This window comes from Perca flavescens, chromosome 22 (genome assembly GCF_004354835.1).
Source record: "Perca flavescens isolate YP-PL-M2 chromosome 22, PFLA_1.0, whole genome shotgun sequence".
NCBI lineage: Eukaryota > Metazoa > Chordata > Actinopteri > Perciformes > Percidae > Perca > Perca flavescens.
The window spans coordinates 5,213,828-5,235,648 of record NC_041352.1 but is presented as its reverse complement, the minus strand read 5'-3'; the positions used below and the strand labels follow the sequence as shown (position 1 = coordinate 5,235,648).

The 21,821-nt window shown below is 43.5% G+C and overlaps 1 protein-coding gene across 1 annotated transcript in view; it reads right to left on the bottom strand.

Moving 5' to 3' along the window:
- Positions 1-1,113: 1,113 nt before the first annotated feature.
- Positions 1,114-21,821, bottom strand: part of reck (reversion-inducing-cysteine-rich protein with kazal motifs) — a 68,084-nt gene continuing 47,376 nt past the window's right edge. Inside the window, exons 12-21 of the mRNA XM_028568982.1 lie at positions 21,358-21,494; positions 20,223-20,366; positions 19,903-20,091; positions 18,843-18,965; positions 17,712-17,883; positions 15,704-15,893; positions 14,690-14,900; positions 14,520-14,593; positions 12,369-12,524; positions 1,114-1,822 (exon numbers count right to left, since the gene is read on the bottom strand). Of these exons, the coding sequence (XP_028424783.1) occupies positions 1,601-1,822; positions 12,369-12,524; positions 14,520-14,593; positions 14,690-14,900; positions 15,704-15,893; positions 17,712-17,883; positions 18,843-18,965; positions 19,903-20,091; positions 20,223-20,366; positions 21,358-21,494 (1,618 nt within the window). The 3' untranslated portion in view covers positions 1,114-1,600. The remainder of the gene's footprint in view (positions 1,823-12,368; positions 12,525-14,519; positions 14,594-14,689; positions 14,901-15,703; positions 15,894-17,711; positions 17,884-18,842; positions 18,966-19,902; positions 20,092-20,222; positions 20,367-21,357; positions 21,495-21,821) is intronic.

The window sequence follows — 21,821 nt, the reverse complement described above, 5'->3', positions numbered from 1 at the left end:
ACGCCCCTGACTTGAGTTATTTACGGAGCACAGTAACACTGCTACGGTCTTCTGTCCTACAGAGAATTACGCAGTTGGCCCATTAACCCTTTATCTACAGTACAGGCCAAAACTGTGTTTTCTTTATTTTCATGACTATTTACATTGTAGATTCTCACTGAAGGCATCAAAACTATGAATGAACACATATGGAATTATGTACTTAACAAAAAAGTGTGAAATAACTGAAAACATGTCTTATATTTTAGATTCCTCAAAGTAGCCACCCTTTGCTTTTTTTGATAACTCTGCAAACCCTTGGTGTTCTCTCAATGAGCTTCATGAGGTAGTCACCTGAAATGGTTTTACCTTCACAGGTGTGCCTTGTCAGGGTTAATTAGTGGAATTTTGTCCCTTATTAATAAAAAAGCAAAGGGTGGCTACTTTGAAGAATCTAAAATATAAGACATGTTTTCAGTTATTTCACACTTTTTTGTTAAGTACATAATTCCATATGTGTTCATTCATAGTTTTGATGCCTTCAGTGAGAATCTACAATGTAAATAGTCATGAAAATAAAAAGGAAACGCATTGAATGAGAAGGTGTGTCCAAACTTTTGGCCTGTACTGTACATTACATACAATACTTCATCATGTTCTGATATTCATAGTTTCCACGCAGTCTGACACCACATCAGATGAAGTGGCTGCTGGGTAAAAAACTTCTCGCTTTGGTCAGTAGTTACAACCCTTTGTTTCTTCTGAGCTGGCTCAGCCCACGAGCACGGCACTAACACTGCTGAGGTTAGAGGTTCAACACTAGGTCCATGTACACCTCACATGTATATACATCCTGCACTGTGCTACACACTACACGCCGCGCTGCACCGTGCGCACACACACTGTGCTAATGCACGCTGTGTGTACACTCTGGAGTCTCATCATGTACACACTCCATCTGACACACACTGAGCAGAGAAGTCTGCCTGCGTGACACCCGTCTTTGTGTGTGAGTGTGCGTAAAAGTGTATGCGTGGCAGAGGGAATTGTGGCTAATTTGTAAGACAGATGTGCTGCCAGACAGCACAGCTGTCTCCCCCCCCCCCCCCCCCCCACCCCCCCACACACACACACACACACATACACATAAACCCACACACAAAGCCTCAGAAGAAGACAGAGTGAGTCATGAAATTTACATTCCCACCTAACAGCTTTCAGAGAGCTGCTGCTGGGACTAGTGGATAAACACTGGATGGAATGAAGTCTGACACACACACACACACACACACGCACGCACGCACGCACGCACACACACACACACACGCACGCACATACACACACACACACAAACACTTAATCACACGTCACTGAGGGAGAACCAGTGTGTTGAATAATACTGTTCATACAAAAAAATTCCAGAATAATAGCTTTTGCACCGCCTTGATTGTTTGACATGCAGGTATGCCAATAGGAATGATTGTCGAAAAAAAGGCACCGCCGCTGCTTCTTCCTGCTCCATGAGCGGCACACTCACCTCAGGAGGAGGAGGGGAGGTGGGAGGGTACTTTGGAAGACTCAAGAGTTAGTGAGGGAGACGCTGGGAGGGGATGATAGGCACTCAGACCTGCTGGAGGACAGGGGCTGCAGCCACGAGGAGGCCCAGCAGGAAGCACAGGCCTGGGGGCAGAGGGGAAGGCCCAGGGCCCCCGGACGAGTGGATGGAGGAGGTCTGGAGCTCAGAATTGAGGAAGGCAGAGAGGGGAACATGGGAGACCAGCGTGGGGCTGGCGTAGTTGATGAGGGAATCAATCTTCTCGGCCTCCTTACCGCAAGCTTCGATCTGGAAAATACAAGAGAGCACCCTGAACACTCTTAGCCACTAATTAGTTTTAAAATGCACTCTGGATTTATTATAGGCTGGAAGTCATCAAATCATTGCCATCTACCTTTTATGATATACTGTGTATGAAAGCATGTCTGTTGTAGACGTTGATGTGTTTATGTCTACGTTGGACCAGGGTTGAATGACAATTCTGAAGAAAAGAAACCTGCAGGGACCAGTATTGTGCATTTTCCAGATCTTTTCCAGATTTCCAGGTCTACTTTTAAGAGGAACTGTTCTTCTCAGAGCACTACAGCGTCATCGAAATGTGCGGGGGGATGGGGGGGGGGGGGGGTAATAGGAGCTGTTTCCTTCCTGTTTTGTCACTTTAGTGTGAACAGAGAGCCGTACAGAAACAACCAGAAGATACCGTTGTGGACACATATCATTCCCACACATATCCATGTCAGGTTCAACCAGCTTATTTCGGAAAAAGTTTCCCGACCCTTTTCAAAAGATGGTACTAAGATGGCGCCGTGGGCAGCTGTCATGTCTCGAGCTCCACCTCAACTTTGTTTTGTATATTTTGCTACTTTTCGGGCAGACCCCAGGCTCCGCCCCCTCTTTGACTGGACCCTGAGATCCTGACTGGCAGACCCCAGGCTCCTAAATATTTTCTTGCCTGAGTAAATATCAAGACATAATAACCGATACAAATAATAATGAGCCTGGCTTAAATCCTCTACCATCCCAGCTGGTATTCTGGGATACTGTTAGCCTGACAAGCCAGACCCACATCAAGATGTTGGGTCTGGGAACTCACCATTGACGGAGCTCAATCCGAGGGGCAGGATAAATGGTTGTCTTTCAAATTCCCTCTGCACGTAATAGGATAGCGCTACAACCAACCAGAGCAACGAAGAAGGTAGAGTACCTTGTTGGTAGATTAAACTTTTGCCGTATCCGGTTGGCAAAACTCTGAACACATCTTCCTTTTTTAAGAATGACTTCAGTACTGTTCTTTGTTCTTTTATCAAAGAAAAGCTGAACTCCAAGTCTTCCAGAAGCCCTCTGTTCACCAGCAGCAGCAGCAGCCATAAGCCCCGCCCACCGACTCTATACACAATGTGATTGGCCTGACCAGTATTTGGTTTTTCCAGCTCGCTAGGGTGTGTCTAGATTTCTAGGCTAGGATACAGTGTCAACAGTCGTAGCATCCCCAATAAAACAGAACACTGCTGCTCATTTGGACTGTACTCGGCAGGATGTGGACAGAATTTAAATTAGAATAATTTTGGTGAATCAATGAAAAGCCATTCTGTCCGTCTAAGGATTTACACATTCGAATCAGAATTGACGAATCTTTCTATAGTCAACTGATAGTCGAATCATCTGTGTGTGTGTGTGTGTGTGTCTGTGTGTGTGTGTGTGTTAATGGGTTGGGAGGGGCACGACACTAGTCAGCAGGAGGGTAACATGTAAACCGCAGGCGCGTATGGACGCGTATTTCACATCCGCCGCATGCATAACCGACTCTATTTTGGGAACTGTGTATCCTGGCTCAAGTGTGCGCATTCATTCTTTATAACCTTCACCGTCCACAACATTCACTGACCTCATTGTGAAGCAAAATAAACTCTGCAATTTTGTCCGGGATTTCTCTTTTCCTTTTCTCGGGCAATGGCGGTCTCAAATCTAGCTTTCTTTGAGTTACTTTTGGCGCAGTTCCGGTACTACTACTACTACTACTACTACTACTACTACTACTACTACTAGATGAACTGCTGTCGTCAGTCTGATACTGTGGGTGGATCTAGAAAAAAGACTAACATATTTTAAGTCCCAACATATGATATTGCTATTCGTAAATTAAAAGCGCCATTATATATGAAAAAGTGAAATGTCTTTATTGGTAATAAACTTACCCGTTTTAAGTGGAAAGCCATGTTTGTTGTTGACGAGTAGTAGGACATGAGCTGTTGGCACAACTTGCATTTTACGTTTTTTGGATCATCTTTTACCATTTGAAAGTGCATCCACACTTTAGATTTTCTTTTTCCAGACATTGTTAAGTAACGTTAATCTCCTCGTCTGATGCTCCTCGTCTGTCGCGGGTCAGGGAAAGTGAAACTGAAATCTTTCACAGGGGTGGTTGGATTTACACACACACACGTAAAAAATATTTATTGAACTTTTCTTTCTTTCTTTTCACGTTTTTTTTACAGCATTATCATAATTAAAGGCTGTACATAACTTATTATAACCGTACAAAACCAGTAGTTCTGTGTGAAATTAGACATTGAGCACCCCCCTTATTGCCAAAATGGTATGATCCGACTGTGAGATTGGTGGTCGAATCAGGCTCCGCATATTGATGCATCGAATCTTCGACTATTCGGGGTCACCCCTACCGTCATCATTCAGTTTCAGGGTTGTTGGTTCTGCTTTTGCATAAAAAAGCTTTAATTACTTTAATAATCGTATTTAAGGAATTGTTTTGGCACTGCCTCCGTCAACCCGGGGATGAATATGACTTTACTTCTCACAAAGTTGGAGAAGCTGTTGCCTAGTAACACCTAAACCTAAAAGCCACCAGAAGACGCTTCCCTTAACTACCATGACCCTTGTTTGTTTTGTGTCTTTTCTTCAGCTGCCTCGTCTGTCTGAATGCCAACATTGTGTCACTTCATACTTCAACATTTCAGAAAAGTCACCAACAGGCGCGCTAGTCGCTGTGAATTCCTACACGTTGGGCCAATCAGACGTTAGCCAGACTTTGTCCTCTGGAGCCGGCACGGCTAAAGAGCATTTGATGTCCGATCCTACAGCTCCTCTGGGAAATGTCCAGAGAAGTTCAGGTTGGCAGTGCGTGTGTTAAAATGTTTCAGTCGGACGTTCAGCTACAAGCCTGTCTGACTTCGCACCATGAATTCTGAAGTATCAAATTATCAAATAAATTATTCAATGTAAAAATGTCAGCCCTACAGGTTGGGTTCATTATGGCCTTGAAAGAGTGAAGGTAGAGAACTGCATGTTAAAAATAAAGGTGGGCAAGACTTCTGCAGGGGAATGCAGAGATGTTTCTCTTTTCATCTTTACTGAGAAAATAAAATCGTCTAAATAACTTCAGAATCAATTCAGGCAGCATACACAAGCAATCCAAGCCACTGAAACACTAACAACTCCCCTTCCATATGCTATGTTTGTTCTCAAAATGTTTTCAGCTAAATTACCACACTGACTAGGGCAATGTAGCAGAAACATCTGGGGGAATAAATCTTGCGTATGGTCAGAGTGTTGTTTTTAACAAGCACGAACCACATCCATCACAATTTATTTATGAGCAAGCGGTGATGCATGGTCCATGGATCTGGATCAGGGAAAACACAGCTGTGATAAAAAAGCAAAAGGTCTGTGGGTCAGATGTTGATATTCAGATCTTATATCCAGACACAGATCACCACTGGAATCAGTCCCTCCAGAAAAACGCGATTACGCGATCGCGTCATTCAACGCATAATCAGCCAAAGTCCGCATATTATGCGGGGGACGCACTTTTTCAAATATGCCGCACTTTCGCCGCATAAATTGCAGGTTTCCGTGCAAAATATGCAGGGCTTGCATGATTTCATAATCCTCGCATTTTCGTCGCAATAAAAGTCACGTATATCTTAGCAGAAAGTTGAAAAATGTCGCGTTTACTTCACACCAGAGCGGCCCTTTTCCCCTGTTGCCACGGGAACGTTATGAAGTGACGTCATTACACGACGTGAGCATGGAAAAGCAGGGTGCTGGGGGGAATCACTTTTTTGACCAAATGGCCACGCAGATTTGGGTGCCAGTTAAAGGCCCTGACGCACCAACCCGATAATCAGCCGTCGGACAGTCTGGCGAGGTCGGTGACTCGAGTCTGTTCGGTGTGTTCCGTGGCCTTCATTTTGGCTGACCTGACTCGCTGGGTCGGAAGGCGGGCAGTCGGACTCAATGACCAATCTGATTGGTGGAGCGCTAACTCAGAAATGACGAGCGCGATGAGCGTCGACGACTAAGCCTCTCAAAATCTGACGAAAATCTTTAAACTGACCTTTCTCGATCTGAAATGAAGGGTGGGAGGAAACGGGAGCGCTAACAGAGCTAACAGAGCATCAGTTAGCTAGCCTCGTGAGGAAAAGATGTTTTTGCTCTTCTCCCGACTTGTTTCGGCAAGAGTTTGATCTGATTGGTTGATTTAGCCCGTCTATCACCAACATAGGTGGTGCAGTTAGTGACAGTGTGGGCTCCGTGCACGCTCCGACAGCTATGCTCAATGCACAATACCCTGACATTAGCTCTCCTGGTGACTATTAATTCAAAATTAAAGTGTGCTGTTGTTTCTGCTGTGCGTCATGTAGTCGATCTTTTTATAGGCTTTTATGAAAAACATAATTAGTATGGCTGATCTGATGCAGTCTGATGTCAACTGTATTTAAGATGTAGAAGCAGAACTTTGGAACTGACTTGTTCAAACTGTTCAACTATTCTAATTATTCTTCAGCTCAAAGAGATGTCTGAGCACTCAGAAGGTCAAGGCTCTGGTAATGTGAAGAAGTGCCTTGATGTTGATTTCTGAGATGTTTTCTTCTGACAGAAAATTCATCTTTTTGATTACCTCTTTCAAAACAAGTCTAAGTTTGTTCTTGCAGTTTTACTCTCTCTCTCTCTCTCTCTCTCTCTCTCTCTCTCTCTCTCTCTCTCTTCATGTCTTCAACTCTTTCTTCTTTTTCCGTCCATCCTTTAATCCCCCCACCACACAGCATCAGTCTATCTGCAGCTTTTGTATGAAACATGTTCAACGCTTTTGGGCATGAACTGGTTCTGTTCTAAGATTAGATCAGATTGCTACCAGATAGAGCCAGCTGTACTGTGTTTTTAACCCACTTCCTGGCTGGCACACATACACCTCTTCCTATTAGAATAACCTGACACAATCCCCTTTCATGACTTGAGGGTACAATATGAGTTTTTATATCTACAATCAATTATGAGATCCCTTCTCTAAGGCCATAGACAGAATAAGGCCTCCTGCACACTGGCTGCGTGGCGTGAGCCTGTCAGCTGCGTGGCGTGTCTGTTTTTTATTTTGGCTCCCATGGTAACAGGTTAGAGCTTGCACACTGCCTGCGTGTCACGCACGTCTCAGAAAAATGCGTACATTCTAGAAATAGAACCAACTCCTGTTTTTCACGCGACACGCAAGCGTGTTGGAAGCGTTTCCAGGCAAAATAGAATAGGAAAAGATGTTTATATGTCATTTTGACACAAATACATATCAATAAATGACATGGTGTTTGAAAGAAATATAAATTTAATTAAAAAAATAATATATAATAATTATCGATTTTCAAATATTGCACCTGTCAATACAGAATGAAATATCCTGTGGCCTATTTTGCCGTCAATACTGCTGACGTTGTCTTTGCAGTAATCAGATCAGTATATATTTATGTTTAACATGGTATTTCATTTTATCAATGGGAAACATCCATGTGTCCAGACAAGGCTAGCAGCAGCAGCACCGCGTCAGACATGTTTCTGGTGTGCAAAGACATAGAAAACGCCACGCAGCCGCCACGCAGCCGCCACGCAGCCGCCACGCAGCCACCACGCAGCCGCCACGCAGCCGCCACGCAGCTGACACGCAACAGAAACGCAACAGAAACGCCACGCTCACGCCACGCAGCCAGTGTGCAGGAGCCCTTAAAAGCTGGAGGTCCAGTCTCAGCAGCGTACAGGTTGCTGTGCCTCGCCTCGGACACATGCTCATTTCCACCACCACACAACTGGATGCAGCAAGTAACAATGCACAGTGCTTATTGAAGATCATTCATTCTGAAGCATCAAACGTGTGATGTGGAGGCAGGCCCTGTACATAATGCCTCCCCCCCCCACATCCATGGCTATTTATTCTGGTATCTTTGTGGGCCCTTCTCACATGAGGGCCCTGTATACTCAGTCCCCTCTCCCCCCAGCCCGACGCCCCTAGGTGGGGGGTACACTGGAACCAAAGTGCTTCAACATTGAGAAGTGGTTTAGACTTGCCGAGGATGGAAAGGGCTGATCAGTCCTTTCATACAGCCTTACATCGTGCTAGTTGTCTAATGTCTGAAGTAGGGACAGATAGGATTATCGGCCCTGGCCCATTATCATCCCTGGCCGATTATCGGGCCGTTTTTTGGCAGTTTGCAGATTATCTGTATCAGCGTTTAATTTGCCTGATAACCGATAAAGTTCCATAATTAAAAAGAGTCCGAACATTCCAAAATCCTTAATTTTAACTTAAAGATTTTCATTTTCACTGTAAATGCATATCGGTTTCAAATATCGGTTTGAACTACTAATAATTCATTCATAATTCATCCCGGCCGCTGTCAGACTCTACAACACCTGCACCACCCGATAATGTTGTAGTTTTTTTTGGGTCCTGTCTCAATCACCCACCACTCAGCATGGCTCTATGTATATATTTGTTATTATCTGTATTTATATTTTCCCATCTGTATTTATATATTTTTCCATTCCAAGTACTTACTTTTTCAACATGTTTTATATTATGGTCACACTTAAATATAATTTATATTATGGTTAATTACTTTTGCTGTTATGTAATTACATATTTTTCAATCTAATTTCACGTCAATTACTTACTAAATTACAGTATTTTTCTGCACTATGCCGACCTCACTTTACTTTACTTAAATACTTTTTATATAATGCCACTTTACATTCAGTCAGAGTTTTTGCCTGTTGTTTGGTTGTTTGTTGGTCTGTTTTTATTGTGGAAAAACTGCTGCTGTAATTAGTGAATTTCCCCATTGTGGGATGAATAAAGTATATATCGTTATTGGCCTAGAGAAACCAGTGTCGGTCGATCCCTAGTCTGAACAGAAGCCTCACTCACTTTCATGTACGGCACTCATGCTGTTTGAACCTGTAACATTTTCATAACCCTTTCATCATAGCACAAGTCTGTAATGAATTTTGTCATGTTGACATTCAGGCTGCAGCAGCACAAGGTTGAATACAAACAGAGAGAGATAAATGCATGTCTGGTCCCACCTTCTCTATTATCTCTGATGCACATTGGAAATTAAATTGGTTTAATAAACCAGGAAACAAGCATGAAAGAGCCAACTAAGTATTTAATGAGATCACATCAGTCTATAAAAAGGTTTTCTCCTCTCATGGTGCAAGGCAAAAGAGGTTAGAAGACACATGTACAGCCATTATAAGGCCGGCTACACACTGCCTGCGTGGCGTGAGCGTGGCGTTTCTGTTATTATATTATATTATATTATATATGATTTCTGTATTTACACACCAGAAACGTGTCTGACGTGGTGCTGCTGCTGCTAGCCTTGTCTGGACACATGGATGTTTCTTGGATGATTATTCTTTTTTTTATTACATTTATATCAAAACCTAGAGACTTTCAAACATCAACATGTCATTTATTAATATGTATTTGTGTCTAAACAACATATAAACATTTTTTAATATTCTATTTTGCCTGGAAACGCATCCGACACGCTTGCGTGTCGCGTGAAAAATAGGCGTCGGTTCTATTTCTAGCAGGCACGCGTTTTCGGCGCGGCTGAGACGTGTGTGTCCCGCAGGCAGTGTGTAAGCTCTAACCTGTTACCATGGCAGCCGAAATATGAACGGACACGCCACGGAGCTGACACGCTCGCGCCACGCAGCCAGTGTGTAACCGGCATAATAATCACACTACCACTCTTTTCCTACATGTCCATTCAAAGTGGAAACTAAGGGGCCAATCACGCCCACACTTCAAGATCCATGGTTACACACATCCATCCAATGCTGATAGGGCATTTTAAGCCTTTCAAACTGATGACTGATGACAGATACTGTATGGCTTTAAGTTTAGTGTTTTACAGTCTAGGATGGAGTGTACAAACTGTAAAGTAAATCATGAAATAACCATGTGATTTTAGATAAGTAGCTCCGCCAAGGAGGCTTTATTTTCGGTTCCATTTGTCCGTTTGTTTGTTTGTCTGTCTGTCAGTAGGATTACTGAAGAACCTCTGGCCTGGTCTTCATTAAACTTGGTGGAAGGGAGACGCATGGGCCAAGGAAGAACCCATTATATTTTGGAGCGGATGCAAATCACGGAGCGGACACACAAATCATTTTTTCAGTTTCGGTAACATTGCGAGATAGGGCGTTTGTGCTGCATTCACGGGGTGTCGGAATGCTATCTGCCAGAGCAAATGAAACAATGGTCTGGTTACCAGGGTAACACTGGGTATATCTAGCGAGAGGCCAGAAGGGAAGTGCCTGAGCACCACCTGGGGTCTATCTGTGCACGTGCCTGGCTAACCCCCAAACAAAGGAAGGTTGCCTTCTGCACTGCTTATATAGAATAAGTGCATGAGAAAAGGAGACAGTTAAGGGGGAAAACCTTTAAGGAAAATTGTATTTAAAAAATGGAGTGCAAATGTGCAACTGGTAATATCAAACAGACACAGAAAGGGGCAGATCCAGTAAAAAGGGTGATAGTGCTGTAACAGTCAAACTTTTGTTAATGACCTGAACCTCTAACTCATTTTCAGTAAGGGCCACACGGGAAAAAGAGAATCACACCGAGGGCCAGACATGTAAAGGTTATTGACGTGCTTTTGTTACTGCATGTCGCTTTTTTTTTTCTTTTACATTTTGGTAATTTTTTCTTTTTTGTGGCTATCTCAGACATTTGTCACCTATTTGTAAATTTGTTGCTTTTCTGACATTTTTGCATGCTTTTTGTCGCATTTTTGTTGACATGAAGCCCTGCAAAATTCATCAAGAGAGCTCTTTAGCCGTCATAGAATTTAGCAAATCAAGCAAAACAATGTTGTTGTTTTTTAACAACAACCTGTTTCACAGCCTGAATATGAAAACTCTGCTTCTGGGGGAATTTTTAAGTCCCAGAGTCAGCAAATCTGCCATATGTCTGCTTTGAATGTCAGGTAATTGCAGTTTAAAAAACACTTTCCTGTATTTTTGGTTTGGCACACAACTAGGTGGGCCAAAATTTATTGGGAACCCAAACTGATATACGGGCCGGATCTAAATCTGCAAGGGGCCGGATTTGGCCCGCGGGCCTTGAGTTTGACACGTGCTGTAAAGACATCAATAGTCATCTAAGAGGATGATGTTACTGCAAGTCTTTGTGAACTGCAGCCTAACAGGACCAGTGGCCCAGGCCCTCTGAAAGCCGCCTTCTTAAAGACTAAATGGAGTTTAATCATGGATAAAAATCAGGCCTACACCAACAAAGCTAGGCACCAATCTGCTAACCGATTCCCGGCCTCCGTACCGTGTTAAGCCACGGAACGAGTTCTGGCCAGCCACCTGAACGTCCCTTTGGCCACGATGCCTGATCCCCTCCACTTCACATAAGCGCAACACTGTGCGGTCTCTGTTACAGTTACCAAACAGCTAAAGATATGCCAGCGTTCTATTCTAAACTCAGTGAAGACGCGTCCTCCTGTAAAGGCTCGTTGATCTCAAGATCAACACGAGGTTAGTCCTCTGGATCAGAGACGCCCACAGAGGGTCAGTGTCAGGGGAGTGGGTTCTTATTCTCTCTCTTTACAGGCCACTTCATGATCAACGAGAAACCCTTTACATTGATTTGATTTTTTTGATTTTATTAGGATCCCCATTAGCTGATGCAGAACATCAGCTACTCTCGACCCGGGTCCAAATAAAACATAAAACATAAAGTTTTCACACAAAAACAGCCACATGATATACAAATAAGAGCAGTATAACTAGCATTATTGAATTGAGTAAGTATGCTGATGACATGGCCTTCTACATTAGGGGAAGCTGCCTATCTGACCCACACCCAGGCCCTTCAAACATTAATCAACAATGTCAGCCTAGAGAGATCAACGTGGCCGAGACTAAATAATTCATTATCTGCACAAAACAAGGTCTGAAAACAGCCAGCTTCACTTGATGGCCAACATGTTGAAATACCTTGATACACTTCTGGATTCTGGGCTGAACTTCTCTGAAATTACAGCCCACAGCGACCTTATCTTCTTAGGAAACGTAGTGGCCTTAGTGTCAGCAGATTTGACAACTAGTTAACAAATCTATTGTTAAAAGAGTTTTAACTTTTCACCGTACGATCACCTAAACCTTAGATTTAAGGTTTACGTCAATGGAAAGTAAAATAGCTGTCAAACCCAAAAGCTTTTGACCCAACATGTTGTGTAACACAGCTTTTAATGGCGGTCTAACTGCGTCTTGTTTCTTGTGTTTGGTGAGCTGAAGACAATAAAGATTTTTTTCTATTCTACTCCAAACCACATGGAGACGCAGTTGAGTAAATGTTTCCCAGGGGGCACCTGTGTACCAAATGGGATTTAGCAGGGAGGTGCTTGATGAGCAGTACTTGTTTTTACTACTGACGGAATAATTTGATCCCTCTCATGTTAGAAATACCTTATGCAGCGTTATGACTTTCGCATATGATTTTGTCTGTGTGTGTGTGTGTGTGTGTGTGTGTTACCTGCAGTGGTGTTGGCTGCTGCTCCACCGGAGCAATGAGGACCACCAGCTGGTGGTCGATGCTCAGGTATCCGAAGACGTCGCACTGCGGCACGGAGACATGAAGCCGCAGGACCTGCAGCACGTCGTGGACCGTCACCGGCTGGTTGTTATTTAGCTGCAGCCAGGGGTCAGAGGTCAAACACAGGAGGAGGGATCAGACATACTGCATGTTGGTCACAGTTCAGTCACAGATGGAACCAATTAAACAACATCCAGCCTTTAAAGTGCTCATATTATGCTTTTTGGCTTTCCTTTACTGTGTTATATATCTTTTTTTGTGCACGTTATAGGTTTACAAAGTGAAAAAGCCCAAAGTCCCCCCCCCAAAGGGACTTACCATCTCCAACAGAAAACACTGTTCACAAACTGCTCCAAACAGCTCTATTGTAGTCCAGCCTTTACTTCAGAGACAAACGTGTAACACACGTTATAATGCTCGCCTAGCTGCTAGCGTGTCACGCCCTCATACTCTGCTTCTGACTGGCTAGTAGTCCTTACCTAGGTACTGCTCATGTGCGACTCCCAACAAAGATGGAACAGAAGTGAGATGTCTCACTCTGTAGCTAAAACAGAGAGCTCAACACACAGGGTGAAAAGAGGAGCTGCAGCAATGTGCAGTATAACAAAAATATGGTGTTTTCTGAAAATAAAACCATGTAAACATATTCTGGTATAACCTCTAAATACTAAATTACTCTAAATTATGAACCTGAAAAAGAGCATAATATGAGCACTTTAAGCTTCATTCACTTCATTTCTTAAGAATGATTTGAATGAGTTCTACAGAGCAATGATCTGTTATTCTAAAGAAATAAATCTTGCAGTGACACAGGACTGTGGTGTTCACACTGGCAACACTGTGAGAGAGTCCATAATATTAAAATCTGATAATTAATGTTTGTACTCGAAATATTTTTGGTTTGTCTGCAATAAAAAATTAGCAAAAACAATATTATAGTATTTTGAGAATAAAATCATAATATAATAATAATAATATTTTGAGTATTAAGTATTAATACTAGTATTAAGAGGCAGAGAGACACGGACGGCTGAACACAGCCATCAACAAAACATGAAAGACTTGATCTGCATATGACCCAGCGGTACACACTATCACTTATACACTTATATACAATATGTACATATATGTGTGTGTATATAAGTAGATCAGAACCAGAAATATCGGCTTATTTATTTCCTCGTCTTATCGTATCTTCCTTGTTTATCTTACTTGTCCAAACCTGTGTGTCCTGCTAGCAGCAGCTAATGTCTCCTGCAGCAGAGGTCCGCTCAGATCACGTCTTTCTGACTCCACTCCTCCAGAGATCTTTACTTTCCAGACGTGTAGTCTTCAACTGACGCTAACTCAAGTGACATCACTGGAGGACATTTATCAGACACAGTCACACAGCTCCCTCTGGACACACTAAAGGCTTTTCCCACTCCCCAACACCTAGGAACACGTTTATGTGTGAGTTCCTCCCTAAGCGCAAACAACCACAATCCTAAAGTTTGATTTTAAAGTGAATAAACGAAAGAGAATGAATGAACTGGGCTTTCTCTAAGCAGTTACACTCGTATTCTCATGAATCTTCACTGCTGCAGATCAATCAGCTCGGCTTGTGCTTGTCAGGCTTTAAAGACCTGTCTTACACACACACACACACCCACACACACACACCAACACACACACACATAGTGCGTGGCACTACCTTTGTGGGGACCCGTCATTGACATAACGCATTCCTTAGCCCCTTACCCTAACCTTAACCATCACAACTAAATGCCTAACCTTAACCCTTACCCTCACCCTAACCATACCATAATTCTAACCCTAATCCTAAAACCAAGTCTTAACCCTCAAACAGCCCTTTAAAGTTGTGGGGTCCAGCATTTTGGCCCCACAAAGCTGTCGGGACCCCACAAGTATACTGTATTCCCGGTTTTTGGACCCCACGAATGTAGTTAAACAAGAACACAAGCACACACACACACACACACACACACACACACACACACACACACACACACACACACACAGAGACAGTAGACTGGGGACTCCCCCCAGCGGTCAGCATCTGTAATTACACCTGAGACAGAATGTGTTTACCTTAGAGAACGTGTTGATCTGCTCTTTGTTCCAGAGGATCTGCAGCATGCTGGCACAGATAGGACAGCAGGCTCCTGGACAGAGGTCAGAGGTCACGCTGGGTTACTTCAACACATCCTCCACAAACTGATGCTGCGAACATGTCAGTATGTGTGGGAACATTTACTGACCAGGGGGAGTGACGGGCTGGCAGCCCGGGGTAGACAGAGCTGGACAGGGAATCACACTGCACGCAGAGTCGGGAGCCACGTCAGACATGGCCCCCACAGCGTGGCAGGGGCCCTCGTAGTCCACGGCCACGCGGTCAGAGAAGGCCTCACACACCGTGTTGTAGGTTTCCCCGTTATGGCCACAGACCTGCCGAGGCTTCCGACAGGCATCCTGAGGACAGAGCACACCCAGCACATCAGCACATTTACATACACATACACATTTTAATATGGTTGTTCCATGTTTTCCCTCATTGACCTTATTCTGTCTTGGTCACTCTGAGCTTTTCCACTAGTGCAGCAATGAGGCCAAACTAACAGTATTTGATACGTGGGAGTCAGAATGGAAAGTCTAAAGCCTTGCTAACACAACAAGTCCACTTACACAGTAAGATACTTTCTCCCCTCATCCTTGTGCATGTGTAAGGTTTTAAACTCGTGCTATCTTTCTTTGTTTGCTTTTTGTTTTGTGACATGTGAAGCAATTTGTGCATTCTTTGCATGAAAGGTGCTCTTTAAGTCAAGTTCATTCATTTATTCATTCAACTCCACTATACAAAAAGAATGGACAAAACAAAAAACATTCAATATTTCTTAGAGCTTTAGCAGTAGAGAGGTTACATTTTTGGCAAACTACCAAGGGTTGATCTTCGGAGGAGCATGAATGTGATCAGTACATCTGCTGGAACACTATTCTAAATCTCAGAGCATTATGGTTGTAGTTGTAAAGATGAGAGAGGTAGTTGTGTGCACATCCCATCCTGTAGGCCAGCAGCAGGACAACAGGGGACTCTTTTCGTTCTCCACACACTAGTGATGTGAAGCATCTTCTTTATTTTCTGAGCCCACTACATTTTTTTTGTTTTTTTCAAACGCTTCCTCTCAGTGGCACCATCAGGTTAGTGCAGGCTCTGTCAGCAGCAGCAGCAGCAGCAGCTAGGTGAGCAGTGAGTGTGTCTCCAGGTGTGATCCTACCTGGCAGTGGCCCATGTAGGCCAGGCTCTTCCCGGCCTGCAGCAGCTGGCATGGACTAGCGTGGAGCAGGCCGTCAGTGTCACAGGCCGGCTCCACGCTGCTCTTATCACAGGCCGCGGGCCGGCCGACACACTCGTGCTGCGGGCAGTCGGACCAGTCGCTCAGGCACACACGGTACTTTGGGATGCACCTGGAACACACACACACACACACACACGCACACACACACACACACACACACACACACACACACACACACACACACACACACACACACACACACACACACACACACACATATATGCATTTATATGTCGGTCCTTACAGAGAAGAAGCTCTCGCTCTACTAAGAGTTCACACTCAGGAAGTAACCTGCTCTGCTCCACTCATTAGTGTGTGTGTGTGTGTGTGTGTAGTGTTTGGACACTGCTTTGGCTTTTTCTTTTGAACATTGTTACTGAAGCGCAACACTTCCTGCTTCACATTACAGTTTTTTTCCGATTGCTAAACAACAGTGGGCACAACTGGAGTCACATGTGCAAAACTCTAACTACAGTCTGCACTACCAACAGTCACCTGAGCTAAACAGTTCACATCAGCTGCAAAACAGGCTCAGTGCAGCCAAACACTATGCACAAGCCTCACTGAGATAACACACACTGTCAATCAGAACACACTGAGGGTAAAAACACTAGCATCAAACACCAATACAGAAATTACAAACTTTTTCATCTTTACAGTTTGAACAATTTGAGTGACTTAACACTACTCAACAGTTTATTTAAGGAAAAAATATAGATTGTATAGCATACCAATTTTTACATAAGGTAAACAAGAAGGAATGAAAATCAGCAGTTTTTCAGTTTAAAGTATTTTGTCTCTAGTAATTTATGGAATTACTGGGGAAAAAAAACTAAAAGGTACATACGTAACAGTACCAAAGAATAGTGTGACTAATCCTGCCTCGCTCCAGCATCATGTGGCAAGTTTTCTTCATCACATTGGATGTCTGCATCATCTCTAAATACTAATGAAGGTGGTGTTTCTATTGCTTTCACCTCCATTACTTTCTGAAAAACAGTAAGAACGCAGTTTTACTATTGTAAAGATATAGTGTTTTTCACTTTTTTTTATAGCTGTGTACATAACCTCAGACATCTTACCTGGACATATTGGTATCTTTGCTCTTTTACCTGTTTCTCTCAAATAGTAGAGTGTATAATTGTTTCATTCTTATTTGGTGTTTGTATATAAAAAAGTCTCTCTGAGCTTTCTCTGTATAAATACCATATATGTTCACTAACTAGTCTAAAATAAGACACTTGCTTAGGCTTTCAGCTAAAATTGCAATCAGCAGTGTTTGATAGGCACCAGATTGAAATCTATTCTGTTTTGAATGTGTGGTTAACAGTTTTGACAGCAGTGTGTTAGCATTTGAACAAAGTGCTGTAAATCTACAGTGTTGTGCACGTTGTGGTTAAAGTCATGGGATAAGTGTGTAGAGTTTTGAAAACTGTGTTCAAGCAATGAAAAACAAACTAGAGTTTGGTCCACATGAACTGCTGCTGTGCAGACTGTAGTTAGAGTTTTGCACACGTGACTCCAGTTGTGCACACTGTCGTTTAGCAATCGACAAAAACTGTAAAGGTATCAAATTAATGTACAAATATTGAAATGAACCTTTCACAATGTCACACACAAGGATGCACCCTCCTGCCAATCACCCCACGCTATTCCACCAGTCGACAAAAATAATTTTTACATTATTTATTGTTTTTACCCTCTCTTCTAATCCTTTTCTACACTTTAGTGTATTAGTACATCCACATTACATTGCACTTACTTCATTTACCTGTGTGTGTTACAAATACACAAATCCTTAAAAAAAGATGATGATGGTGTGTGAATGAATTGGAGGAACCACAGTGACCTGAAACACCAACTAAGAAAGGGCGATGGAAGAAGAGAGGCAGAAGTGTGGATGAGTGTGAGCAGCAGCTGCTCCTACCTCTGGTTTCTCTGGCAGGGTTTGCCAGCGCAGGGGTTACTGAGGCGGCACAGGCCGAACACAAACTGGTGGTCCTTGAAGCCCATACAGCGAGCCACACAGGCGCTGGGATAAGTCCGCCCGTTAGAGGCACACACTGGGACGAAGCGGTCTGGACACCCACAGGGAAGGCCTGGAGGGGGACAGCGGGGATCAGCTGGAGCTACAATATGCTTTAGTTTTAAAGTGCTCATATTATGCTTTTTGGCATTTCCCCTTTCCTTTATTGTGTTATATATCTTTTTTGTGAACGTTATAGGTTTACAAAGTGAAAAAGCCCAAAGTCCCCCCCCCAAAGGGACTTACCATCTCCAACAGAAAACACTGTTCACCAACTGCTCCAAACAGCTCTATTGTAGTCCAGCCTTTACTTAGAGACAAACGCAAGGCCACTTTGTAACACACGTTATAATGCTCGCCTAGCTGCTAGCATGGCACGCCCTCATACTCTGCTTCTGACTGGCTAGTAGTCCTTACCTAGGTACTGTCAGGGCACGCCCTCATACTCTGCTTCTGACTGGCTAGTAGTCCTTACCTAGGTACTGTCAGGGCACGCCCTCATACTCTGCTTCTGACTGGCTAGTAGTCCTTACTTAGGTACTACTGTCAAGGCACGCCCTCATACTCTGCTTCTGACTGGCTAGTAGTCCTTACCTAGGTACTGTCAGGGCACGCCCTCATACTCTGCTTCTGACTGGCTAGTAGTCCTTACCTAGGTACTGTCAGGGCACACCCTCATACTGTGCTCCTGAATGGCTAGTAGTCCTTACCTAGCTACTGTTCATGTGCGACTCCCAACAAAGATGGAACAGAAGTGAGATGTCTCACTCTTTAGCTAAAACAGAGAGCTCAACACACAGGGTGAAAAGAGGAGCTGCAGCAATGTGCAGTACAACAACAATATGGTGTTTTCTGAAAATTAAAGCATGTAAACCTATTCTGGTATAACCTCTAAATACAATTATGAACCTGAAAATAAGCATAATATGAGCACTTTAAAGGAAAATAGTCCGGACACACACACACCCACCCACCCACCCACACCCACACACCCACACACACCCACACACACACACACACACACACACACACCGGTAAAGTGTCTGCGGTCCTGGTCAGAGCTGTCGTAGCTGAGGCATTCTCTAGTGGAGCAGATGGCGTCCCCACCGAAGCAGGAACAGGTGTGGCAGTCCATCCTGAAAGATGTCCCGTGGCCTGGAGACAACAACACGTCCGTTTCTGTTAGAAAGCTGAGCTGTACAGAGCAGCAGGACCAGTGTCTGACGCTTGATTCTATGAAAGCATGAGGGATACTTCAGGGAAACCTCAGGGAGTCGTGTCCCGCTGTGAGTCCATGCAACTTCTGCTCTCAGTGCAAATATCGCTCGCATCTAATTATGAGTGGCTAAGATATGATGACAACGCTGATCTAACTAGTAATACGGAAGTGCGTGAAAATTAAGCAAACATGGACAACTAATGTCAGCCAAAGTCTGTCCTTTTAATATACAGTATATACAGTATCTCACAAAAGTGAGTACACCCCTCACATTTTAGTAAATATTTAATTATATCTTTTAATGGGACAACACTGAAGATATGACACTTTGCTACAATGTAAAGTATTAAGTGTACAGCTTGTATAACAGTGTAAATGTGCAGTCCCCTCAAAATAACTCAACACACAGACATTAATGTTTAAACCGCTGGCAACAAAAGTAAGCACACCCCTATGTTAAATTCCCATAGAGGCCGGCAGATGTTTATTTTTAAAGGCCAGTTATTTCATGGATCCAGGATACTATGCATCCTGATAAAGTTTCCTTGGCCTTTGTAATTAAATTAGCTCCCCCCCACCACATCATCACATACCCTTCACCATACCTAGAGATTGGCATGGTTTTATGTCAGTTAGCCTAATAGCTTGTTTGATTTGAATTGAGAGATAATTTTATGGAAAGTACCCCAATTTTTCGAAAGGTTCACGTCAGGCTACAGCATAGGGTCCGGCGTAGGTTTGTGTCTCCACGTACCTACACGTGTAGCAACGGCGTAGATTTTACGCAGAAGTATAAATCAGCCTTAAGATCCTCTGTTGTCTCTTAGGGACCTGTGGAAACTCTTTTGACATGCAGACAAACATGACTCTTACTCTTCCTCTGTCCTCCTACGATGCAGGGCTTGCTGGTGTCCACACAGGGCATGTCCAGACAGTTCTCCAGACGCCCACTGGGACCACAGCTGCACACCTCGTGACACCCGGAAGGACCGGCGCGCGTCGGCACCTGGATACGAGCGTCCTGCTGCACCAGAAACTCGGAGGCCTCACCCAGTTTGCAGCCTGAAGACACACACACACACACACACACACACACACACACACACACACACACCCACACACACACAGACACACACAGTGAGCATGGGTGCGATGCTGGCGACACAGTGCAGCGGTGTAGCAGTGACTCGTACCTGGCACGCAGAGGTGCGGCTGACAGCTGAGCTCATCCAGGCAGCCCTTCCTGTTCACCTGGCATAAGTGGTTACTGGGGCAGGGGTTGGGGTTGCATGGGTGGAGGACCTCCTCCACGATGCTGTTGCCTAGGGAACTGGGGGCTGGAGGGAGAGTGTGACGGGGCAGGGGAGGAGGGGATGGGCCGATATGGGAACGTAAACAAGACTGTTGGATCAGATAGGAGAGCATTTAATGTTGGGGACAATGTAAACATGTACACTCAGTTTTACAGTAACTGGGTTTCAAAATAAAAGCCCAATCAGAGGAATGCAACAGTTTTATGACCTGTGTCATTGCACTTACATGTGGCACTGTGGTGGGTTAGGGTGAGGCTTATATGAAGCTAATGTACAGCTCTTTTATGTGATTCTTGCTGTTCTGAGTTGTACTTTCATGGTTGAATGCACTGTGCTAAAATGTAATAAAAAATATAACATATATGTGTATATATATATATATATATATATATATATATACATATATTAGAGCTGGGCAATATATCGATATATCAATATCGTGATATGAGACTAGATATCGTCTTAGATTTTGGATATCGTAATATGGCATAAGTGTTGTCTTTTCCTGGTTTTAAAGGCTGCATTACAGTAAAGTGATGTCATTGTCTGAACTAGCTGTTCTATTATTTGCCTTTGCCCACTTAGTCATTATATCCACATTACTGATGATTATTCATCAAGAATCTCATTGTGTAAATATTTTGTGAAAGCACCAATAGTCAACACTACAGTATCGTTGTGGTATCGATATCGAGGTATTTGGTCAAAAATATCGTGATATTTGATTTTCTCCATATCACCCAGCCCTAATATATATATATATATATATATATATATATATATAAATAAAATATATATATATATGATATATTGTCAGCTGCAGTGGTGTTCTGCCTCCTGGTGGCCACGGATCTATTCATTTACTTTTGAAGGCCTTAAAGCAGTATGGTTATCAAATCTTCTGTGGATTTCTGTGGGATTCAAATTTCTTTTGCAGTAACAGCACCATCTATATATGCCTTTTAATATCTTGTTGATCTAAAAGTTCACCAGAGATTTTTGCCTGCTAACTCACTGAGGTATCTGTGGAGGGGGATGCAGCGTTCTGGGTCGTCAATGGGCGACAGCAGCTCACAGATCCTCTCTGGAGTCTGTCCTTCATGGAAACGCTTCTTGTCCCCACACTGGGTCAGGATGTCCACACAATCTGACCTGAGGACAAACAAGAGACAAACAAGAGGTGACTAAAACAGAAACAAAGCTGTAAGAAGCGATTAACAGAAAGTGGTCGTGTGTAAGAGGTTGGTGGAGAGGACGAGGGCTGTGAGCTGGACCGGGTGCTCTAGTCTGTCCATCTACAGCGTCCAGCAGTGCTAATGTCCTGTGCAGCCTCTCGTCTTGATGCTGGCTTTAATCTACAAGTTGGAAACTCTGTGGTACCTGTGCATTCATGGATACATTGCAAACACAAATTTCTAATATCTAATTTGTAAAAAAAAAATGTATGGAGACCATTTACTAAAATGTAAACACACGTAG